The 19,728-nt window shown below is 42.8% G+C and overlaps 1 protein-coding gene across 1 annotated transcript in view; it reads left to right on the top strand.

Annotated features, from left to right (window-relative positions):
• The first annotated feature begins 353 nt into the window (after positions 1–353).
• Positions 354–19,728, top strand: part of STXBP3 (syntaxin binding protein 3) — a 44,724-nt gene continuing 25,349 nt past the window's right edge. The window contains exons 1-6 of the mRNA XM_084757024.1: positions 354–514; positions 10,596–10,645; positions 11,122–11,203; positions 13,384–13,460; positions 16,461–16,539; positions 17,298–17,398. Of these exons, the coding sequence (XP_084613150.1) occupies positions 466–514; positions 10,596–10,645; positions 11,122–11,203; positions 13,384–13,460; positions 16,461–16,539; positions 17,298–17,398 (438 nt within the window). The 5' untranslated portion in view covers positions 354–465. The remainder of the gene's footprint in view (positions 515–10,595; positions 10,646–11,121; positions 11,204–13,383; positions 13,461–16,460; positions 16,540–17,297; positions 17,399–19,728) is intronic.

The raw sequence follows: 19,728 nt of genomic DNA, 5'->3' as shown, positions 1-19,728 counted from the left end.
GCCTTGGCTATCCCGAACTGACTTTTTAGACCAGGCTAGCCTCCTTCTGGCTCCCGTGTGCTGGGATTACAGGCGTGCGCCACCCTGCCCGGCTGCAAATGCAATTTTAAAATACAAAAAGAAAAGACCCCGTATATATAAATTCAAAATTGCACAAACTGTGTTAGTTCCCATCTTTGCTTTCTGAGGTCAAACTGGACACTGAATTTTGGGTTTTAGTAGGCTTCCGCCAGGGGACGGCCGACAGCTCGCCGAATTCCGCCCACACTACGCAGCCTCAGTCCAGGAGAAGGCTCGACGCTCCCGTGCTGACGCGCGTGACGTCACCAGAGGGCGCGGTCCGCGGAGGGGGAGGAGCCTTCCTCACCGCGAGGAGAAGGAACCTCCCCCAGCCCCAGTGCAGCTTGGAGGGCAAAGTAGCTTGCGAGTGGGAGGCGGTGGCAGCGGCTCCACGGCTTGGGGAAGATGGCGCCGCCAGCGACGGAGCGGGGGTTGAAGAGCGTCGTGTGGCGGAGTGAGTGCGGAGGGCTCAGGGCTGAGACAGGGAAGGGTCTGCCGCGCCGGGTCTTGTTTTCCCGCTGCAGCCCAGCAGCCTCTCCCGGAGCCGCACGGGCACTTGTTGCTTTGGGACCAAGTCCCTGGTAGGGCTCCTTCCGGCTTCTCGGGCAAGTCGGGTTTCGTGCCAGCACCAGGGATGGGCGGGGTGACCAGACGCGGCCTTCTCTCTGGCTTCGGCCGAGGCTCACCCTCTGCCCGGCTTTCTTTCTCTCCACGGTCCCTGGGCTGTCCCAGAACAGGTCTTCCCACACCTCCCTCCCCCACCCCCGCTATCCCCGCCACACCAGGCAGGGACGTCTCTCCACCGGACACAGACTGAGCTCTGTGTTTCTGTATCCTGCCCTGGTCCCTGCGTTTTCCGAGGCCCCCTTGGTGTCCCACATTCGTATTTAGCATCAAGGGTTTTACTACCATGCTTTTCAGTGTCTTGTCCTTTAAAAGTGCAGACTTAGCTCTTCAACAGAGCCTTCTGTCGCTGTTCCTAGAAAAGAGGACTTGCCGTTAAAAAAAAAATAGTTCTTGAGAAAGGACCATTGGACTGCTAATGTCTGGTGTCCGATCCCTCGGTGGTCCGCCTCTTCACTGTTAACAGTTGGTCTGCTGGTTGGTTACTGGTGTTCTGCCGTATCAACCACGACTTTTATAAAAAAGTCACACTAAACCTAGGCCTGCCGGGCTATGGAAGCAATGAAAGCAGCAAACCGGAAGGACCGTCCTTGTTTGGCATCTCTGGCTTCTAAGTAATTATAGTCTAGTAGTGGAAACGGAGTAGCGTCTTCTTACTCCAACTCGGTGAACAACGAAAAGAGTAGAAATTAGTTAACAGAAGAAGTCTTAGAGAATTCCTTGTGTGAAAACTAAAATCAAAACCAGTACAGGCATACTGTTGACCATATAGAAAGCACTAAACAGGTATATAAATAGGTTTTGTGGAGTACGAAATTATCCTTTCAAAATTTAGTCTGGGGACCAGCAAGGTGGCTCAGTGGGTAAAGGTGCTTCTTGCCAAGCCTGAGGCCCTGAATTGGATCCCCAGGGACCCACGTGGTATGTAAGGAGAGAGCTGACTTAGGCAGATAGTCTGTATTGACTCTCATACGAAAATGGGTGACAAATTGTGTTGTGTAAATTACTTCTGAGTTATAATGACACTTTATTTCAGGGTTTATGAAAAAAAAAAAAGATACCATTATGCCAGTAATGCCAGTAGGAGTAGTGTGAAAACTAGGCAAGAAGATGAGTACAAAGATAACAGAATTTCTCTCTTATTTAACTTGGAGTAACACCAGGCTCACCAGATGGAGAGTAAATTGCAGACAGGCCGATGGGAGGAAAAAGATGCAAGGCTGTTAAATATTCTTTGGAACTTGTGTAACTAGAAACACAACCAAAAAAACAAGGTAATAGTTACTCAATGTTTATTGCACAAAGCATATATATTGAGGAGTTGCAGGAAGGGCTTGACTAAAAAATGAAAATTGCGCACATTTCCACAGGCTGACGCATGGATGAGTGATGAACGCATAAATGGATACATATCTCATTTTTTCAATAAGCATAAGTAACATGCTGCTATGTTTTATGCTACTGCATCTTGGAAACATGCTAAGTAAAAAGCCAGTTACAAAGGACCACATGGTATGACATCATCATGCATGGGAAAAAACATCCAGGACTACCAAATCTAGAGAAATCGGAGAGTAATGTGTCCCAGGCTGGAGAGCTGAGATTAAAGGGATGGGGTTTCTCTTTTGGTTTTTGTTATTGTTATTGCTGTTTTGCTTCGGTTTTAGTTTTTTGAGAACAGGTTCTTTGTTTTGTTTTGTTTTTCCAGACAGGGTTTCTCTGCGTAGCCTTGCCTGTCCTGGACTTGCTTTGTAGACCAGGCTTGAACTCACCAGAGATCCACCTGCCTCTGCCTCCTGAGTGCTGGGATTAAAGGCATGCGCCACGGCCGCAGTGCTGAGACAGGTTCTTGGTGTGTGTTCCTGGTTGTTCTGGAGCCATGTAGTCTGGGCTGGCCTAGCACTCCACCTGCCTCTGCCTCCTGAGGCCTGGAATTAAAGGCATGCACCACCACACAGAACTTTGTTTTGTTCTTGAAACAGGCTCTCATGTTCCTTAGGCTGGCCTCAAACTCAACTTTGTATCCAAGGATGACCTTAAACTTGTAGTTTTTATGCCTTCACCTCTTGAGTGCTAGGATCAGTGGTGATTCCTACCGTACCTGGTTTTATGTAATACTGGAGATTGGCCTCAAGGCCTTTTGCAGGAGTAAACATGATCATCTGAGCCACAAACATCCCCAGCCCCAAGGAATGAGGCCTTTTTTTTAGTGCAGGGTAAATGTTCTGAAGACAGTTGTGCTAATGTAGTGATAGATGCATGGCATACTCGAAACCATTCCCAAGTACACTTTTGAGTAAGTGAATTCTGTAGGTTGCAGTTTGTGTTAATAATGCTATTAAAATTAACCCTGAAGCCGGGCGTGGTGGCGCACGCCTTTAATCCCAGCACTTGGGAGGCAGAGGCAGGTGGATCGCTGTGAGTTCGAGGCCAGCCTGGTCTACAAAGTGAGTCCAGGACAGCCAAGGCTACACAGAGAGACCCTGTCTTGAAAAACCAAAAAATAAATAAATAAATAAATAAAATTAACCCTGACAGAGCTATTAAATCTAAGCCTAAGGGTCAGGCATGGCGGTGCATGCCTGTAATTCCACCACTTAAGAGGTGGATGTCTAGGTATCAGTTCAGCTATACAGAGTCCGCAGCCAGTCTGAACTTTGAGACCGTGCCTCAAATAAATAAATGAAATCTATACCTAAGATTCACACCCAGCACAGACAGAGTTAATGTTTGACCTGCCTGTGGCTTCTGTAATATGTAAACCTTAGGTTAGGATCTTATTTTATATACAGTCTATTGCATTAGTCCCCTAACCACTCTGCAGAGCTCTTCTTGCCTTTTCCTTCTTCCAGTCCATCCAGCAATTAGCTGCCAGGATAAGCTCTTGCTAATACTGGCGTGAAGACTGGCAGGGGCACCAGTTGCCTAAAATCCTTGTCAGGCTGCTGTTGACTGTTAGCTAGCACCAGTCTCCCGTGTTGTATGGTATTGGTGCTCACATGCCCGTACTCTTTACTCTCGCTGCATTATTTATCTTCCTGCCTTATCTTGATGGCCCATTCGTCTGACTTTTCATCCCTTGCCCTAATTCTTTACCTACTCAAATTTTAGCCTTCAAGTCTTAGTTCACATGGGCTGACTTTTTTATTTTCACCCACTCCCCTGTGTTTTAGCATTTAGTTTGCCCTTGTAGGACCTGCCTAAGAGGTCCTTTGGCTTTGCTTTTTTGTTTCCTTTTGTTTTGTTTTCAGACAAGTCTCTTTAGCCTAGGCTAGCCTGGAATTTGCAGTAGTCCTCCTGCCCTCTGAATGCTGAGGTTACGGGCACGAGTCACCATTTAGTTGGTAGTCTGTTGAGAGGCTCTTTAGAGGGTAAGTCCACCGTGTGTGTGTGTGTGTGTGTGTGTGTGTGTGTGTGTGTGTGCGCGCGCGCGCGCGTGCAAATTCTAGTATCCCACATGCATGCTTGCAGGGGCCAGAGGTCGATGTGAGATGTCTTCCTCTAATGCTCTCTGCCTTATGAGACAACGTCTCTCGCTGAACCTGCAGCTCCCTTGGCTGGCTGGCTGTGAGGATCCACCTGGTCCTGCCTCTCCTTAGACAGATGTACTCCACCTGGCCTGACTCACAGCGTTTGATGGACCCAGACTCAGGTCCTTGTGCTCTGGGAAGGCCTGTTCCCAGCTGAGCCCTCATCAGCCTCCTAGGGCTCTAAGTCCTTATGTCCCCAGCAGTGTGCGACGTGGGGATGGATTGAATTCCTGAGAAAGTTCCCAGTGCTCTTCAGGCTTGTGTTCAAGTGGGGACTAATAGATCATAAAGAAGAAAACCAAGATCAGTCCAGTTTCTGATGAAACAGAGAGAGAGGCTACATTAAATTGGAGGATCAGGAAAAGGCTATCTGATTAGGGGACACATCCTGGACCTAAAACTCGGGAGGGGATCGTTCATTAGGAACTACCTTAAAACTCCATTTTTAAAAAGGAGAGGATGGTTCAGTTGATAATGGGCCTGCGTCTCAGCTAGAGTACCTAAGTCTGACTCTCCAGTACTCATGTAAAAGTCAGGCGTGGCAGTGTAGTCAGCTAGTTTAGTCAAATTGATGAGCTTGCTCAGTGAGAGACCTTGTGTCGAGAAATAAGGCTGAGAGTGATGGAGGAAGGCATGAGTGTTGCCATGTAGCCTCCTTGCACATGTGCACTCTGAATTCTTGCATACACCACATACAGTACAAAGCGTTTCCTATTTTGGAGAGAAACGACATTTAAAATTCAGTTACGTGTAATGTAAGTTATATTAATGTTAAGTATACAGTGAGATGGTAATTTTGCTCATGTAACTACCACCCGAGTCAATCTGTAGAACGTTCCCAAGTGCTCAGGATTCCCCAGTGCACTCCTCTCTTCGCCCTCGGAGTGAGCCACATTCTCACTTATGTCATCATCCAATAATTTACTATGTGTTTTCTCATCTTTACACTCAGGTTTAAGTGAGAATCCTCTGCACTTGCCATTAGATTCTCACATGCATACACACACTATTTTTATGCTTTTGTATTTGTATTTTCCAGTGTGTCTGTGTGTGAGAGAGCGGGGGGGGGGATTGTGGGGGAGAAGGTGTGGGGGCGTGGGGGGTTGGAAACTAAACCCAGAGTCTCTGATGTGTTGGGCAAGAAGGACGGTCCCACCGGGATACAGCCCAGCTTTGTGTTTAGTTCTCTTATTTAGTCCTAGTTCTCATAAGCTCTGGTTTTATATACTTTTTGAACTAAACATATATAGATGGAGAAAATACCAGCCAGGTTTATGTATAGAGAATGCCTAAAATTGCTAAATAAAAGATTATGGCCCAATAGGAAAATGAGCAGAGGAAATAAAGAGGCAGCCCACAGGTGAGGTAGTCCAGCACATTAAGACCAGTTACCCCCTTTAGCCCATCACATTGACGGAATCCGGTGACTGATTTCATGTTGCAGTTGGAAAGCTTCTTGGTGGGAGCGTGGTTCATTACAGCTTGTTGAGAAAGCTGCTGATGACAGTGAGACGGGACACAGCACTATGCCAGCAATCCCACCGTACGCCTTTCCATAAGTAGAGGGGTATAAATATACAGGCAGACTTTCACAGAAGATTTGTAAACTATATTTTAAAAATACATATTTTGTGTGCATACATGTATGCCTATGCACACACTATGGCACATGTGTGGAAGTCACAAGGCAACCTGCAGTATGCATGGGTCTCCGGGATCGAGCTGAGGTCATCAGGTATGACAGCAGGCACCTTTACCCACTGAGCCTTCTTACCCACCCATACTTACAGAATCTTTTTTTTTTTTTTTGAGACAGTTTCTCTGTGTAGCCTTGGCTGCTCTGGAACTTGCTCTGTAGGACCAAGCTGGCCTCAAATTCATAGAGACTTGCCCATCTCTGCGTCCTGAGTGCTGAGATTAAAGGCGTGAACCACCACCACCCAGCTCTTTTTTTTTTTTTTTAATATTTTTATTTTAAGTATATGTGTGTTTTGCCTGCGTGCATGTAAGTGCACTACATGCTTGCTTGGAGCCTCTGGAAGTCAGAACTTAACAGATAGTTATGAATTCCATGTCGGTGCTGGTAACTGAACCTGGGGCCTCTGGAAGAGTAGTAAGCACACTTAACTGTTGATCCATCTCTCTACCTCTATTTAAAGATCCCCCAGGCAGTAGTATAACAGCAAAAATGGAAACAAAATGGCAGCCTGGTACATAGGAGGACAGTTGAGTAAATATGATATGTCTGTATTCTTTTTAGTTACTGAGAAAGTTACTAAAAAGAATGTTATCTTTATTTATTTGTTTGGTTTACTTATTTCTTTGACTTATTTATGTGGCAACTATCCATGATGCATCTTTAACAGAGAGGGCAGTAGCAGAATAATAGGTATATGCCAAACCCTTTAAAAATAATAATTTGATTATTAAAACCAGAACAAAGGCATAAAAGGAGAGGGGATATGCACTTGAGCAATTAACTGAAGTAGGAGCCAGTAAGACTGTAGTGAGGTCATGTTGGTGCAGGAGAGAAGGTTAGACGGTGCAAAGGGAAGGAAAGAGGTGACGAGAGAAGTAGTGAGTTAAGGAGCTGCAGTCATCCTAACCTGACGTTCTGGTCCAGGAGACTAAGTGCTGACGTTGCTGTTTGTTGGTGAAGAGAAAGAAGGGAGTTCTGAGTTGCCGTGATTCCAAGTGCTTTCTAGCTGCCACATAGGATTTGGAGATGGCTGTGACTAAGAAACTAACAGTAAAGCTACAGAAACGAAGGCCAGAGCAGTTTTTATGGAAGTGTGTCTACTTGAAGTGTGCACATGCTTAACCCTGCATTGTGTGACTGACTGAGGCCCAGGAGAGCTGGTCTGTAGGACTGTTGAAAACTGACGCGACGGATGAAGCTTCAGTGGTGAGCGTAGTCTCTGCGGATGAGTGTGGAGCGGGCAGAGCAGAGGGAGAGGAATTGAGTCTCGGGGTCCATATGCAGTTGCTGAAGGAAAGGCTCCGCGCTTTTCATTGACTAGTGCATACAGGAAGCTCTGTCATAGCCGATGACATTTCTTTCCATCCGACTCTCAGGGCCACCTGTGGTCCTGTCACTTTTGATGAATGCTTCTGATCTCTCCATCCACAGCTCAGTTATTAATCATTTACTTTTAAGAAGTTAACATTGACTGTGTAGCTATCTTTAGCATCTCAGGCCGCACTTTCTACACAGTAAAACTATGATGCAAACTGGCTGAGATAACAGAATTTTGTAGTAGCCATATTAAAAATATAATTGAAGTAATGAAATTAATTGTAATATATTTTATTTTACCTGACATATTCCAAATATTTTATGCGATATGAGAACTTATATGGTAAGGGGGAAAATTCATAGGATATTTTGTATTTCTCTTTTTTAAAACTTCAAAGTCTTTCTCTATTCCTTTTGTTTTGGTGCCAGGGATCAAACCAGGCCTTCAGATCTGCTAAGCGTGTGTTCTGACATCGAGTCACAACCCGGCTCGCTCTATATTGTTACTTTCTTTCTTACAGAACTTTGCACATTTCAAATGATTTTGCTTTGATTTTGTTTTGTGACGCCAGGTTTCATTCTGAGGCCCGGGCAAGGCTGGACCTCAAAGTCGCCCTCCTGCTCAGCCTCCCGGGTACCAGAATGTCACAGGCATGAGCCACTGCACCTGGCTACTGCTGGCTGCAGTTGAAGGGCGCCATGGTCACATGGGCCTAGTTCCTGTCTTCTAGGGCAGTAAGGTCTAAAGTTGCAAAGACTCCTGATGTGACCTCTGCTGCAGCAGCACTGGCTTCTGAGAGAAGAGCAGAGGAACTGTGAGACCATGCAGCACCTTCAGGTTTCGCTTTGCTGTGTACAGTGGGGCTGGTTCACCAAGGGGAGTAGTCATCTGAGCTCTTAAAATGGCCTCCATGTTTGCATGGTGTGCCCCAGAAACCTTTGCTTTGTGATGTAATTACAGGTTACAAAGGTAAATGCTCTATGGCTTTTTATTGTTATTCCCCTATAACATAATCCACATATTAGACAAAATATAATTGTCTTTACTGATCTCTCTCTCTCTCTCTCTCTCTCTCTCTCTCTCTCTCTCTCTCTGTGTGTGTGTGTGTGTGTGTGTGGGTGTGTGTGGATGCGCACCTATGTGCATGGGTAGAGCCCAGAGGTTGACATCAGGTGTCTTCCTCCATAGTCCTCCACCGTATTTTTGGAGGCGGGTTCTCTCACCCAGGCTGGCCCTGAGCTCCAGGATCTCCGTGGTTCTTTCCCACCGTCCTCGCAGCACGTGGGTGCAGACCCCCCCGCAGCTGGGGCAATGCTGGGAATCAGAGCCAGTTCCTTGTGCTTGCACAGCACTCACTCTACTGACTGAGCTGTCTCCTGGTCTCCGTTGTTCTGTTGTGTTGTGTTTATGTTTGGCTTGAGATAGGACTTCATGTAGCTCAGGCTGGCCTCCAGCTTTATGTAGCTGATGATGATCTTCAACTCCTGATTCGAGTACCATGTCACCACACTCAACTTTTGACTGATATTTCTTAACACTTCAAAAATATTCCTGATTATAAGTTAGAAAATTCCAGTTGTTGACTGTATGTGTAAGATAGCGCAGTGCAGGCACACACAGGCCACAGTGTGCATGTGGAGATCAGAGACAGCTTCAGGGAGTTGGTTCTCTCCGTCCACCACAGAATCTGGGGCTGGACAAGCACCTTTACCCACTAAGCCATCTCGTCAGCCCCAGAGCACAGCTTTTGTGATGAGTGCTGACTGCTTTTCCTTGGAACACTTGTAGCAGCAGATGTGTTATCTTCCCTTCTTACTAACCAGTTCTCCAAGTCTTCAGATGCTGATGGGATATTCCACAACTCAGTTTAATGCTAATGCTACTTAGAGCCATAGACTGCTCTCCGCTGGGGGGGGGGGGGCATGCTTCCACGTGCCCGGCTGTGGAATGCAGTTGGGTGTCTCTGTGCTGCCTCCCCTCTCAGGTTTAGTAATTCATGGCTTGCAACTAGTAAACTACTTCCTGTTACCAGGGGTCCTGTTGTTGTTGTTGGTTTGTTTTGTTTTTGTTGTTTCTAAAGCATACTAATCAACAGCCAGATGATGTAAACAGGCTGAGGTGGAGAAAGGTTTGGGTCGCTGGGGCTTCCCTCCCCGGGGAGCCACACCTGGGAGCATTCAGTGACTCAGTGCGTGGGTTACGGGCGCTTCATTATGTAGGCCTACCTGATGAACTCTTTGGCCTCAGGTAATTGAACAGTCTCTAGTCTCTGTTGCCTGCCTCCTTACAAGTCACAGCTTGCTTCTTCTGGTGACCAAGTGCTTGCTGAAGCTAGTCAAAGATCACGTCACGAGCACACCATAGAGTCTCTGTCACATAAGAAATTTCAAGAATTTTAGATTTATAAGGAACTAGAAACATAGGTCAGATTAAAAAAAAAAAGATGTATTTTTACTTTAAATTGTGTGGATGCTTGTGTGGGTATGTGTACAAAAGCATGGTTGTCTCTGGAGGCTGGAGGAGGGCTCAAGCTGTAGTCGGACGGCAGTCACCTTCCATGCTCGCAACCACTGACCGCTCTCCAGCCCCCAGATACTACTTACTGTGTTACAGTAATAGCTACTGTAGATCATTAGAATTGCCTTTAAAAAAAAAAAAAAACATGGTGTCAAAATGTGATGGTAGATTAACCAAAAGCATTTACTGAAGACATATATGCTTAAAAATAGAAAAGTTTAAACGAATTAGAATTGGGCGTGGAGGTGCATGCCTATAATCCAAACATTTGGGGGGGTAGAAGCAGGAGCGGGGGTGTTTCACGGTCATCTGGGAAGGATGTCAGATGCCCCGAAGCTGAAGTTACAGGCTGCAGATTATGAGCTGCCTGGTGTGGGTGCTCAGAACTGAAACCAGGTCCTTTGTGAGAACACTAAGTGTTCTGAACCCCCTAGCCATCTCCCTAGCCCCAGCTACATGTATTCTCTAACAAGAAAGTAAAGGAGGATGAAAAGTGTTTATGTAGAGTCTATTGTCAGATGTAATTAGCCACAAGCCAGTTAAGGGTTTTCCTTTGGGTGATTTCTTTCTTAATACTTAAGGAAGAAGGAGAGCATAAATCACATAGTAGCTTCAGAAATATTTTCTGGACATGTTCATACACTTATGTTTGAGACTATATTACAGTTGAAGTGCATAGGTGAGGTATTGAATATAGTTGTGTTTTACTTACAGCTGAAGGTGCAGTGTTTATGCAGTGTAACACATTCCAAGTTGCAGTTTTTCTGAGACGTTTAGAACTTTTACATAGTCTTACGTTTCTAGTTGTTTCTTTAGATCAGTAAGCATTTCTCTTTTTTCTTTACAGAGATAAAAACAGCCGTGTTCGACGACTGCAGGAAAGAAGGCGAATGGAAGGTACAAGCTGTGTAATCCGCTCCTCTGTGGAGGGCGTGTAGGCTTCGGCATGTGCCCAGGCTGCCCCATGGGGCACAGGCCTAGAACTTCACCTCCAGGCCCCACGTTGCTACTGAGCTGTGGCACCTTGCGCAGGTCACGTAACGTTTCCTGGTCTCCTTGTCCTCTAAGATGGGAGAGTGATGCATCATACGATGCGTGTCTGCACACTGCTTTATGGCAATAATTCTGTACATGACAATGACATTTTCGGAAACTTCAATGTTAAACGTTAGATGTACTTAAAATGAACAAGTTATGCTTCAAAATAGAAATATTTCTATTTTCTTACCTGTATGAAATATTAGCATGCATGTGTATTGAGAAAGTAAGCTGCCAAATTATGCAATCTAAAAGAGAAATTACTAAATTCCTGTTTTTTGTTAATTCTTGACAATCACATATTTATGCGCTTTCTTAATTTACTTTGTTTTAAGATAATGCTGTTGGATGAATTTACCACTAAGCTTTTGTCATCGTGCTGCAAAATGACAGACCTCCTGGAAGAGGGCATAACTGGTGAGTGCTGCCACTCCTCAGAACACTTGGCATCAGGGCATGAGTTTAGAGCGTGGAAACTTTTCAGCTGCTTTCAAGGATGTTTTCTTTTTCTTTCTTTCTTTTTTTCTTTAGATTTATTTATTTATTATGTATACAGTGTTCTGCCTGTATGTCTGCCAGAAAAGGGCACCAGATCTCATTATAGATGGTTGTAATCCACCATGTGGTTGCTAGGAATGGAACTCAGGACCTTTGGAAGAGCAGTCAGGGCTCTTCACTGCTGAGCCATCTCTCCAGCCCCTCAAGGGCGTTTTCTCTTTTAGGCCTCCAGCCATAACAGATTTGTCATTCCTCAGTTGTGAGCCATGCAAGTAAATCCAGCTGTCTCCACACACCCTGACTGCACAGTGCTTATGCTCTGATATTTATGAACACTGCGACCTGCTGCACATTCAGTTCATGTTTGCTACATAGTAGCATGTTTTTAAAAAGAAGTACAAATTTTTTATTTTTAAATTTTATCACATTTTTATTAGAGTGTGTGTAAGAGAATGTGTGTTGCACATATGGAAGTCCCACCACCTGCAGCAGTCAGTTCTGTCTGTCCGCTGTGGAGTCCTAGGGACTGAACTTAGGACAGCAGACTTGGCTCTAGGTGCCTTTACTCGCTGAGTCATCTCATGTCCCCAAGAATTATTAGGTAAGCAATGTGACTTGTTCAAATTCCGTTAGACTGTTCTGATAGAGATCAGATGAGAACCGTTTGATAAAGGTGAGAGTACTATGGGATTGCAGAGCCGTTGTGCACTGTAGGGGACCAGTAAGCCTGGAAAATAGTATTCAGCAAGGCAAACAAAGCAAGGTCCTTACATGCCGTTGCATGTATAGGTTCCCTGCATAGCAGGGATCCCTGGGCCATCGCTTTCCAAGCTTACTTGACCACAGTTAGGACTTGCAACACCGCATGATCTTGACATCCTGTAAGTCATCTAGACTTGCTCTGAGGGCTCAGCCATTGTGTTTAACTGTCACTCCCCAAGTTTCAAATGGGTTTTCCCAGGAGTCCCTCCATGAAACTTGGCATTGACTATTCAGTGGTCAGATTTTCTCTTGTCATGCCAGTCGATCATTTGTGAAGATAATCAGTATTGTCTTAGCTCCTAAAGAAATAGAGGAGAGCACTGCGCATGCTGGTACATTCCTGTGGCCCCAGTGTTAGAGAGGCAAGAGGACCAAGGTCGTTCGTGGCTACACAGCAAGTTAGGGGGACGTCCAGGCTACACCACACCCTTGGGGGAGAATGAGCTCCCCCAAAATAGACGAGAGATAAGATGGAGTAAAACCTTTTTAAAACTTGGAATTCAATCATTCCTGTCACAGTAGAAGACCCGTTTTTAAATTCACGTAAAGCCCACTTTCCAGTGACTGGAGAGGTTGCATTTCTACCGTGAGATTTCATTTTCACAGCATCATAACAGCCGGTCACCTCATTCACCAACATGTATTATGTACGCGTGGGCCCGTCAGGCTTCTCCCGCGGGCGTTTCTGTGGGTAGTATGAGTAGGTGGTTCTGTTCCGTTTTGGGTTTTGTTTCTGAGATAGGGTTTAAGGTAGCTTTTATATTTTAAAATAATAATGTAACGTGTGTAGACTTCTGTGGCTGATTTTACATTTGCAATGTTAGTAGCATGTATGTTAAAACACATATTTACTATTTTTAGATTTTATTGCTTTGTGTGTAGTGTGTATGTTCACAGGACACCTGTTGGAGTTAGTTCATTCCTTCTACTTGGGGTCCTGGGCACCCAATTTAGGGCATTAGGTTTAACAGTCTGTTCTTTTACTTGCTGAGCTGTCTCACTGACCCCCAAGAATTATTTTACTTTTTAATGCATTTCTTTTTTCCTCCTGGCATATTGATTGCTTATGCTGTATTCTGGTAGGCCTACCTATAAAATGACTGCTTTCTCTTTTTCCTCAAAATTTCACATCAAGTTTTAAAGAAGATACTTTTTTTTTAAGGACTTACTAACTTAGCAAATGAAAAAAAGTAAGCCAAATATATATATGTTTTTTAAATTATTATTATTATTATTATTATTATTATTATTATTCTAAATGGAAAATACAATGAAGTTTATTTAAAAATAATTTAAACTTTGGTTCTATCAAATGACTCTTTTGTTGTTGTTGTCAGTTATAGAGAATATTTATAAGAATCGTGAACCCGTGAGACAAATGAAAGCTCTTTATTTTATCTCTCCAACATCAAAAGTGAGTATTTTCTATCTTGAGAGTGAGTATTTGGGCTCAATGGTAGTGTGTGTACTTTCCATGGGCAAGACTTATCAAACCTTGATCTTAAAATTTTAATAGATTTTTATTTTGTGTGTATGCTAGTGTTTCTGCTTTTTTTTTCTTTTGTGTGTGCACATGTGTGTGCAGGTGCCCATGGAGGCCAGAAGAGTGTACTGGGCAGCTGGAGTTACAGGTGAGTGTGGGCTGCCCAGTGTGGGTGCCTGGGAACCGAACACAGGCGCTCTGTCACCGCAGCGGTGCTTGTGCTTGTAGCTGCTGAACCAGCTCTCCTGCCCTCAGCCCTTGTTAGGGGGGAAAAAAAACCCAAAAAACAAAAACAGGTTCTTATTCAGAGTTCCAAATATGCCTTATTTGAAAATTATTTCCATTATTTGCATTATTTATAACATTTTTTTCTGTTACAATGTTTATTTTTACTGCTCCCAGTAAGAATGTATAAAGATTTATTTTCTTCTATCATATAAAAGCCAATTGTTTTTTTTCTATATGTAATAAGAAAGCTGAATTTAATGATATAAAACGGTTATTTCTTTGAAGGATTTGAGTTTCACATAGCTCCTATTGACCCTTATTTTGGAAGGGATGAAAATGTAGATAAATAAGTCTATTAAAAATATTTTTAAAGCCGGGCATGGTAGCATACACCTTTAATCCCAGCACTCAGGAGGCAGAGGCAGGAGGATCTCTGTGAGTTTGAGGCCAGCCTGGTCTACAAAGTGAGTCCAGGACAGCCAAGGCTGCACAGAGAGACCCTGTCTCAAGGAAACCAAAAACCAAAAATGTGTACATATATATTTTTAAAAGCCGGGCACAGTACTGTACGCCTGTAATCCCAGCACTCTGGGAGGCAGAGGCAGGCGGATCTCTGTGTGTTTGAGGCCAGCCTGGTCTATAAAGCAAGTCCAAGACAGCCAAGGCTACACAGAGAAACCCTGTTCCAAAGCCACGTGTGTGTGTGTGTGTGTGTGTGTGTGTGTATTTAAGATGTATATTTATTTATATTTTATGTGTATGAGTATTTTACCTTCACGTGTACATATGTGTATCAGTTACATGCTTGGTGCCCAGGAAAGCCAAAAGAGGGCATCAGATCCTCTGGAACTGGAATTGTAGGCCACTATAAGGGCTCCCAACTTCCATGGTATGCGTGTATTGGATGCTTTGGAAGAACTGTACTCCTCACCTTTGAGCCCCCTCTCAGTCTTGATCAATAAGTCTATTTATCTTAAAGATTTTCCAATAGAATACATGTATATTGAGTTTATATATATATATATATATGTATTTTTATGTCAAAAATTTTCAGCTTTTCCTGACAATATGACTTGACTTGCTTCTTGAGCCAAATTTCAAGTGTTGTATTAGATTTTTTTTCTCTGTGTAATATTTTCTTGTTTGTTTTTAGAGATAGTTCTCATTATGTGTCCTAGGCAGGCCTGGAAGTGACTATTTGTAGTCCAGGCTGACCTTGAACTCACAAACTCCCAAATACTAGGATTACAGGCCTGAGCACTGAGAGTGCTTTTCTTCTTTCTTTCTTTCTTTCTTTCTTTCTTTCTTTCTTTCTTTCTTTCTTTTTCTTCTTTCTTTCCTTTCTTTCTTTTCTTGAGACAGGATTTCTCTGTCCTGGATTCATTTTGTAGACCAGGCTGGCTTTGAACTCACAGCCATTCTCCTGCCTCTGCCTCCCGGAGTGCTGGAATTAAAGGCATATGCCACCACGCCTGGCAAAGAGTACATTTTTTTAAAAAATTATTTACTTACTATATATATACAGTGTTCTGCCTGCATGTACACCTGCATACCACAAGAGGGCACCAGATCTTGTTATAGATGGTTGTAAGCCACCATGTAGCTTCTGGGAATTGAACTCAGTACCTTTGGCAGAAGAGTCAGTTCTCTTAGCCTCTGAGCCACCTCTCCAGCCTGAGAGTGCATTTTTTAACACTTTTTTTTCACTCTCACTTTTAACTCTAGTAGAAACTAGGGAAGTAAGCAAACAGAAAAACAGTACACAAAAAATATTATCTTCATATTTTCTGCTAGGAACAGAATGTTTCTTAATATTTTATACTTTATCCATGATATGGTACTACAAGAGTAAATTCATGACTGGAAAAAAACGCAACATAAAAACACCGTGTTTAGCTTCTGGGAAGCAGGAGGAGATGGATCTATGTGAGTTTGAGGCCAACCTGGTGTACATTGCGAATTCTAGGCCAGCCAGGGCTACATAGTCAGTCACTGTCTTAGAAATGAAAAGAAAAAGAAAAACACTACTTTTCACCTAGGATTGCATGTGTGCTCTCACTCTGTCTGTCTGTCTGTCTGTCTCTCTCTCTCTCTCTCTCTCTCTCTCCCCCTCCCTCTCTCTCTGTTATTCTAGCCATCCATGGTTAATGAAACAAAACTTGCCATATACTCTTATACTGATAATGGGACTATCAGTATAAGAAATGGATTTGCCGCCAGGCGTGGTGGCACACGCCTTTAATCCCAGCACTTGGGAGGCAGAGGCAGGTTTTTCTGTGTTATATTGGCTGTCCTAGACTCGCTTTGTAGACCAGGCTGGCCTCGAACTCACAATGATCAACCTGCCTCTGTCTCCCAAGTGCTGGGATGACAGGCGTGCGCCACCACGTCCGGCTCTCACTTGTAACCTTATTATGGTAACTTAATAGCTATTACTGGCTGGAGAAATGGTTATTTAAAAATTAGTTTATAATTACAGGGCATGGTGATGCATACCTGTAATCCCAGTATTTGGGAGGCAGGGGCCAGGGCTACAAAGAGAAACTCTGTCTCGAAAATAGAAATAAAAATCAGTTTATAAGTTAAACTTTTAGCCAGTAAGGGTTTATTTTATTGAAATAAAACAATATCGGTTGCTTCATAGCTAGCATATTTAAATCAGTATTTAATAAAATATGTATTAACATCTCCTTTCTTTTTAAGTCTGTAGATTGTTTCTTGCGAGATTTTGGAAGTAAATCTGAGAACAAATATAAAGCGGCATATATATACTTCACCGACGGTAAGTGCCTTTCTGAGGGTTATTACTCATTGTTTAACATCCTGCTAATTTACAGTGTTTACATGTATGCGTGTTTTGGAATCTTAATTAAAATTCCAATTGAGCGTTATTATATTATCAGGAAGAAGAAGCCTATGGGAAAGCACCAAAGAAAAGACCTTTTTGTTTGTTTGTTTTGTTTTATTTATTGAGAATTCTCAATTTATTGAATTTTTCTGTGTAACAGCCTTGACTCACTTTGTAGACCAGTCTGGCGTTGATCTCACAGAGATCCACCTGCCTCTGCCTTCCCAGTGCTAGAATTAAAAATATGTGCCACCACCCCCGGCTTTGTTTGGCATATTTTATGGGAGAAAAATCTATCCTATTTTCCTCATGGTATACATTAACATAAAAAGCAAATAAAAGAAAAGAAACCCTGAGACATCTATGCTTATGTTGTGTTATATAAATCTATTTTAATAAAAAGTCTGAAGCTGGGTGAGGTGACCCACACCTTTAATCCCAGCACTCAGGAGGCAAAGGCAGGTGGGTCTCTGAGTTCAAGACCAGCCTGGTCTGCAGAGCGAGTTCTAGGACGTCAGGGCTACACAGAGAATCCTTGACCTGGAAAAACTACAACAAAAGAAGCTGTTATTTCCTCATTTGTCTCATGCCTTGTAATAGAGCGTCTCTGTCTACAGAGTATTCTTGCATGTTAGCATGATTTATTCAAAATGAGTAAAGACTTAGATGGCTTATTCTTTTTCCTCCCTCAGTTTGTCCTGACAGTCTCTTTAACAAGATTAAAGCATCTTGCTCCAAGTCAATAAGAAGATGTAAAGAAATAAACATTTCCTTTATTCCACATGAATCTCAGGTACTGGTAATTTTTATTTTAAAGTTTTTGTTCATAATGAATTTTCAGAATTGGTTTTATGAGCTTGTTACTAGAGCATGGTCTGAGGATGTTTTATATATATATATATTTGGTAAATTTTGTGCCTGATCTACAAGTAAACATTCCCATGGTAAGTGGAGAAACATGAGCAAACACTGGAAGGCAACATTAATAATGACAAGAGGAGCTTACGGTTCTCACCTGCCACCAATTCCTGTGTCACCAGTAGAGTATGACATTCAGAGATGTTTTAGCTTTTGTAATCCTTTATGATATTTAAACAAACATTTGATATCACGTAACTATGAAATAAAGGGTGTTTATTTGTTTTGCTTTTGGCACAGTTAATAAGTCTTTATTAATAATAGTGGTGATGATAGTAGTAACCCCCAAGAGAGTGTTTACTCTGTCAGGTCATTTTCTTGGTTGCTTTATATAAGTTTAGTAATTTCATCTTTTCAATAGTACTGTGGACACTTCTGTTCCCATGTTTTGTTTTAAGACAAGGTCTCACTATGTAACCCTGGCTGCCCTGGAATTACTGTGTAAACCAGGATGGTTTGGAACTCCAATAGTCACTTAATCTCTGTCGCCTGAGTGCTGGGATTAAAGGCGTGCACCACCATGCCTGGCTTCTGTACCCCGCTTTAAAGGTTGGAAATTTAAGCCATTAAATAACTCACCCCAAGCCACAGAGCCAGTAATAGACAGGCTTGTTATGCTCTGTTCACTGTTAGATTTTAGATTTTATGGGGAATTATTTGGAGAACTTTTGGAACTACCAGGTCAATATTTGGGCATAGGAAGATCCTAGATAAAGGATTCTTCTTTTAAGCTTTGCTGCTTGTGACAACCATCGTGGTGGTGCTTTAATCCCAGCACGCAGGTGTCTAGTCCAGGACAGCCAAGATAACACAGAGAAACTCTGTCTCAAAAACTAAGAAAAAACCAAAACCAAAACAAACAAACAAAAGACTATAATATAAATTGAAATACTTGAAGAATCTATTAAATTTCTTAAATTTCGTCCTTTAGTACAATAAATATATTAAGTTTAGTGTAGGGTAAAAATAGGCTTCCTAAAATCAGGTGTGATACAAACAGTAGTGTAGTAAATGCTATGGACATTTCTAGAGCACTACTTCACAGCAGATAAAATTTTAGTCCCCAAATTCACTAAAATCCTATAGTTGCTGTGTTAGCAGGAAGGAATTTCATAGCAATATGACTTAAGTTGGTGGCTTATGGCAGAAAATGTCTATGTATATAAAGAAGTCCCTTGAGAAAGTTTTACTGCCAATCTGTGAAATATGATTATTTAAGGTCCTCTCCATGTATTCTATCTAAGTTTTTTCTCCTAATTCCCTTGATCTATATCTATGAGAATTTACTTTAAAAAAATTATTTTGAGATTGTGTCTGATTCTACCTACTAAGTACCGGGATTACAAATATCTAATAGCATGCCTGGTTTTACCTAATAAGTTTAGTTGATATGGAAAAATTATGATGAGAATAAAAACATGTTGGAAATGCTACTAAGTGCTTTAAGCTAAGAGCAGAGGTTTATCTGAGCATGTAATACTGTTTCAGGGCAAGGTGTGATGGAGCATGCCTAAAATACCAGCACTGGGAGGCAGTGGCTATAGGATCACAAGTGTAAGGCCAGCCTGGTCCACAGAGTGAGACTGTAGCAGCTAGAGACCAGCTGCCAGAATCAAGGCAGTCTCCTGTGACATGGTGAGCTTAATAGCTGGTCTCGGGCTGGAGAGATGGCTCAGTGGTTAAGGGCACTGCCTGATCTTCCAAAGGACCTGAGTTCAGTTACCAGCAACCACATGGCAGCTCACAACTGTCTCTTGTAACTCCAAGATCTGACACCCTCACACCAATGCACATAAATTACAATTAAATAAAATATTTTTAAAAAAAAATAGCCGGTCTTGTCTCACTTGAGAACTGTGAAAGAGATACGAAGTATCCAGAAGTTTTATCAGTCAGTATTGGGTTCAGCTGAGTACAACAGGAAACTCTAAACTTCTCAATGTGTGAGAGTGTATTTCTTGCTTTATAAAAAGTTAGGAAGTGGGCTTTAGAAACTTTGCACAGTAGATCTACAGAGTTGTCAGGAGCCTGTTCTCGTAGGCATTCCATTCATGAGCCAGAGGACTATAGAATTATATTCCTATGTGAGGAAGAAGGACAACAAAAGATATATAGTAAGCAGAGAGACAGAAGGAAGTAAGAATCTTCATTTATACTGTGTTAGCTGAAATGTAGTTCTGTGACTACACTAAGCACACGGGGAAC

Source organism: Acomys minous, assembly GCF_964271855.1.
Source record: "Acomys minous genome assembly, chromosome: 14".
NCBI lineage: Eukaryota > Metazoa > Chordata > Mammalia > Rodentia > Muridae > Acomys > Acomys minous.
The sequence above is the reverse complement of the archived record's forward strand: the minus strand, read 5'-3'. Positions and strand labels throughout refer to the sequence as shown.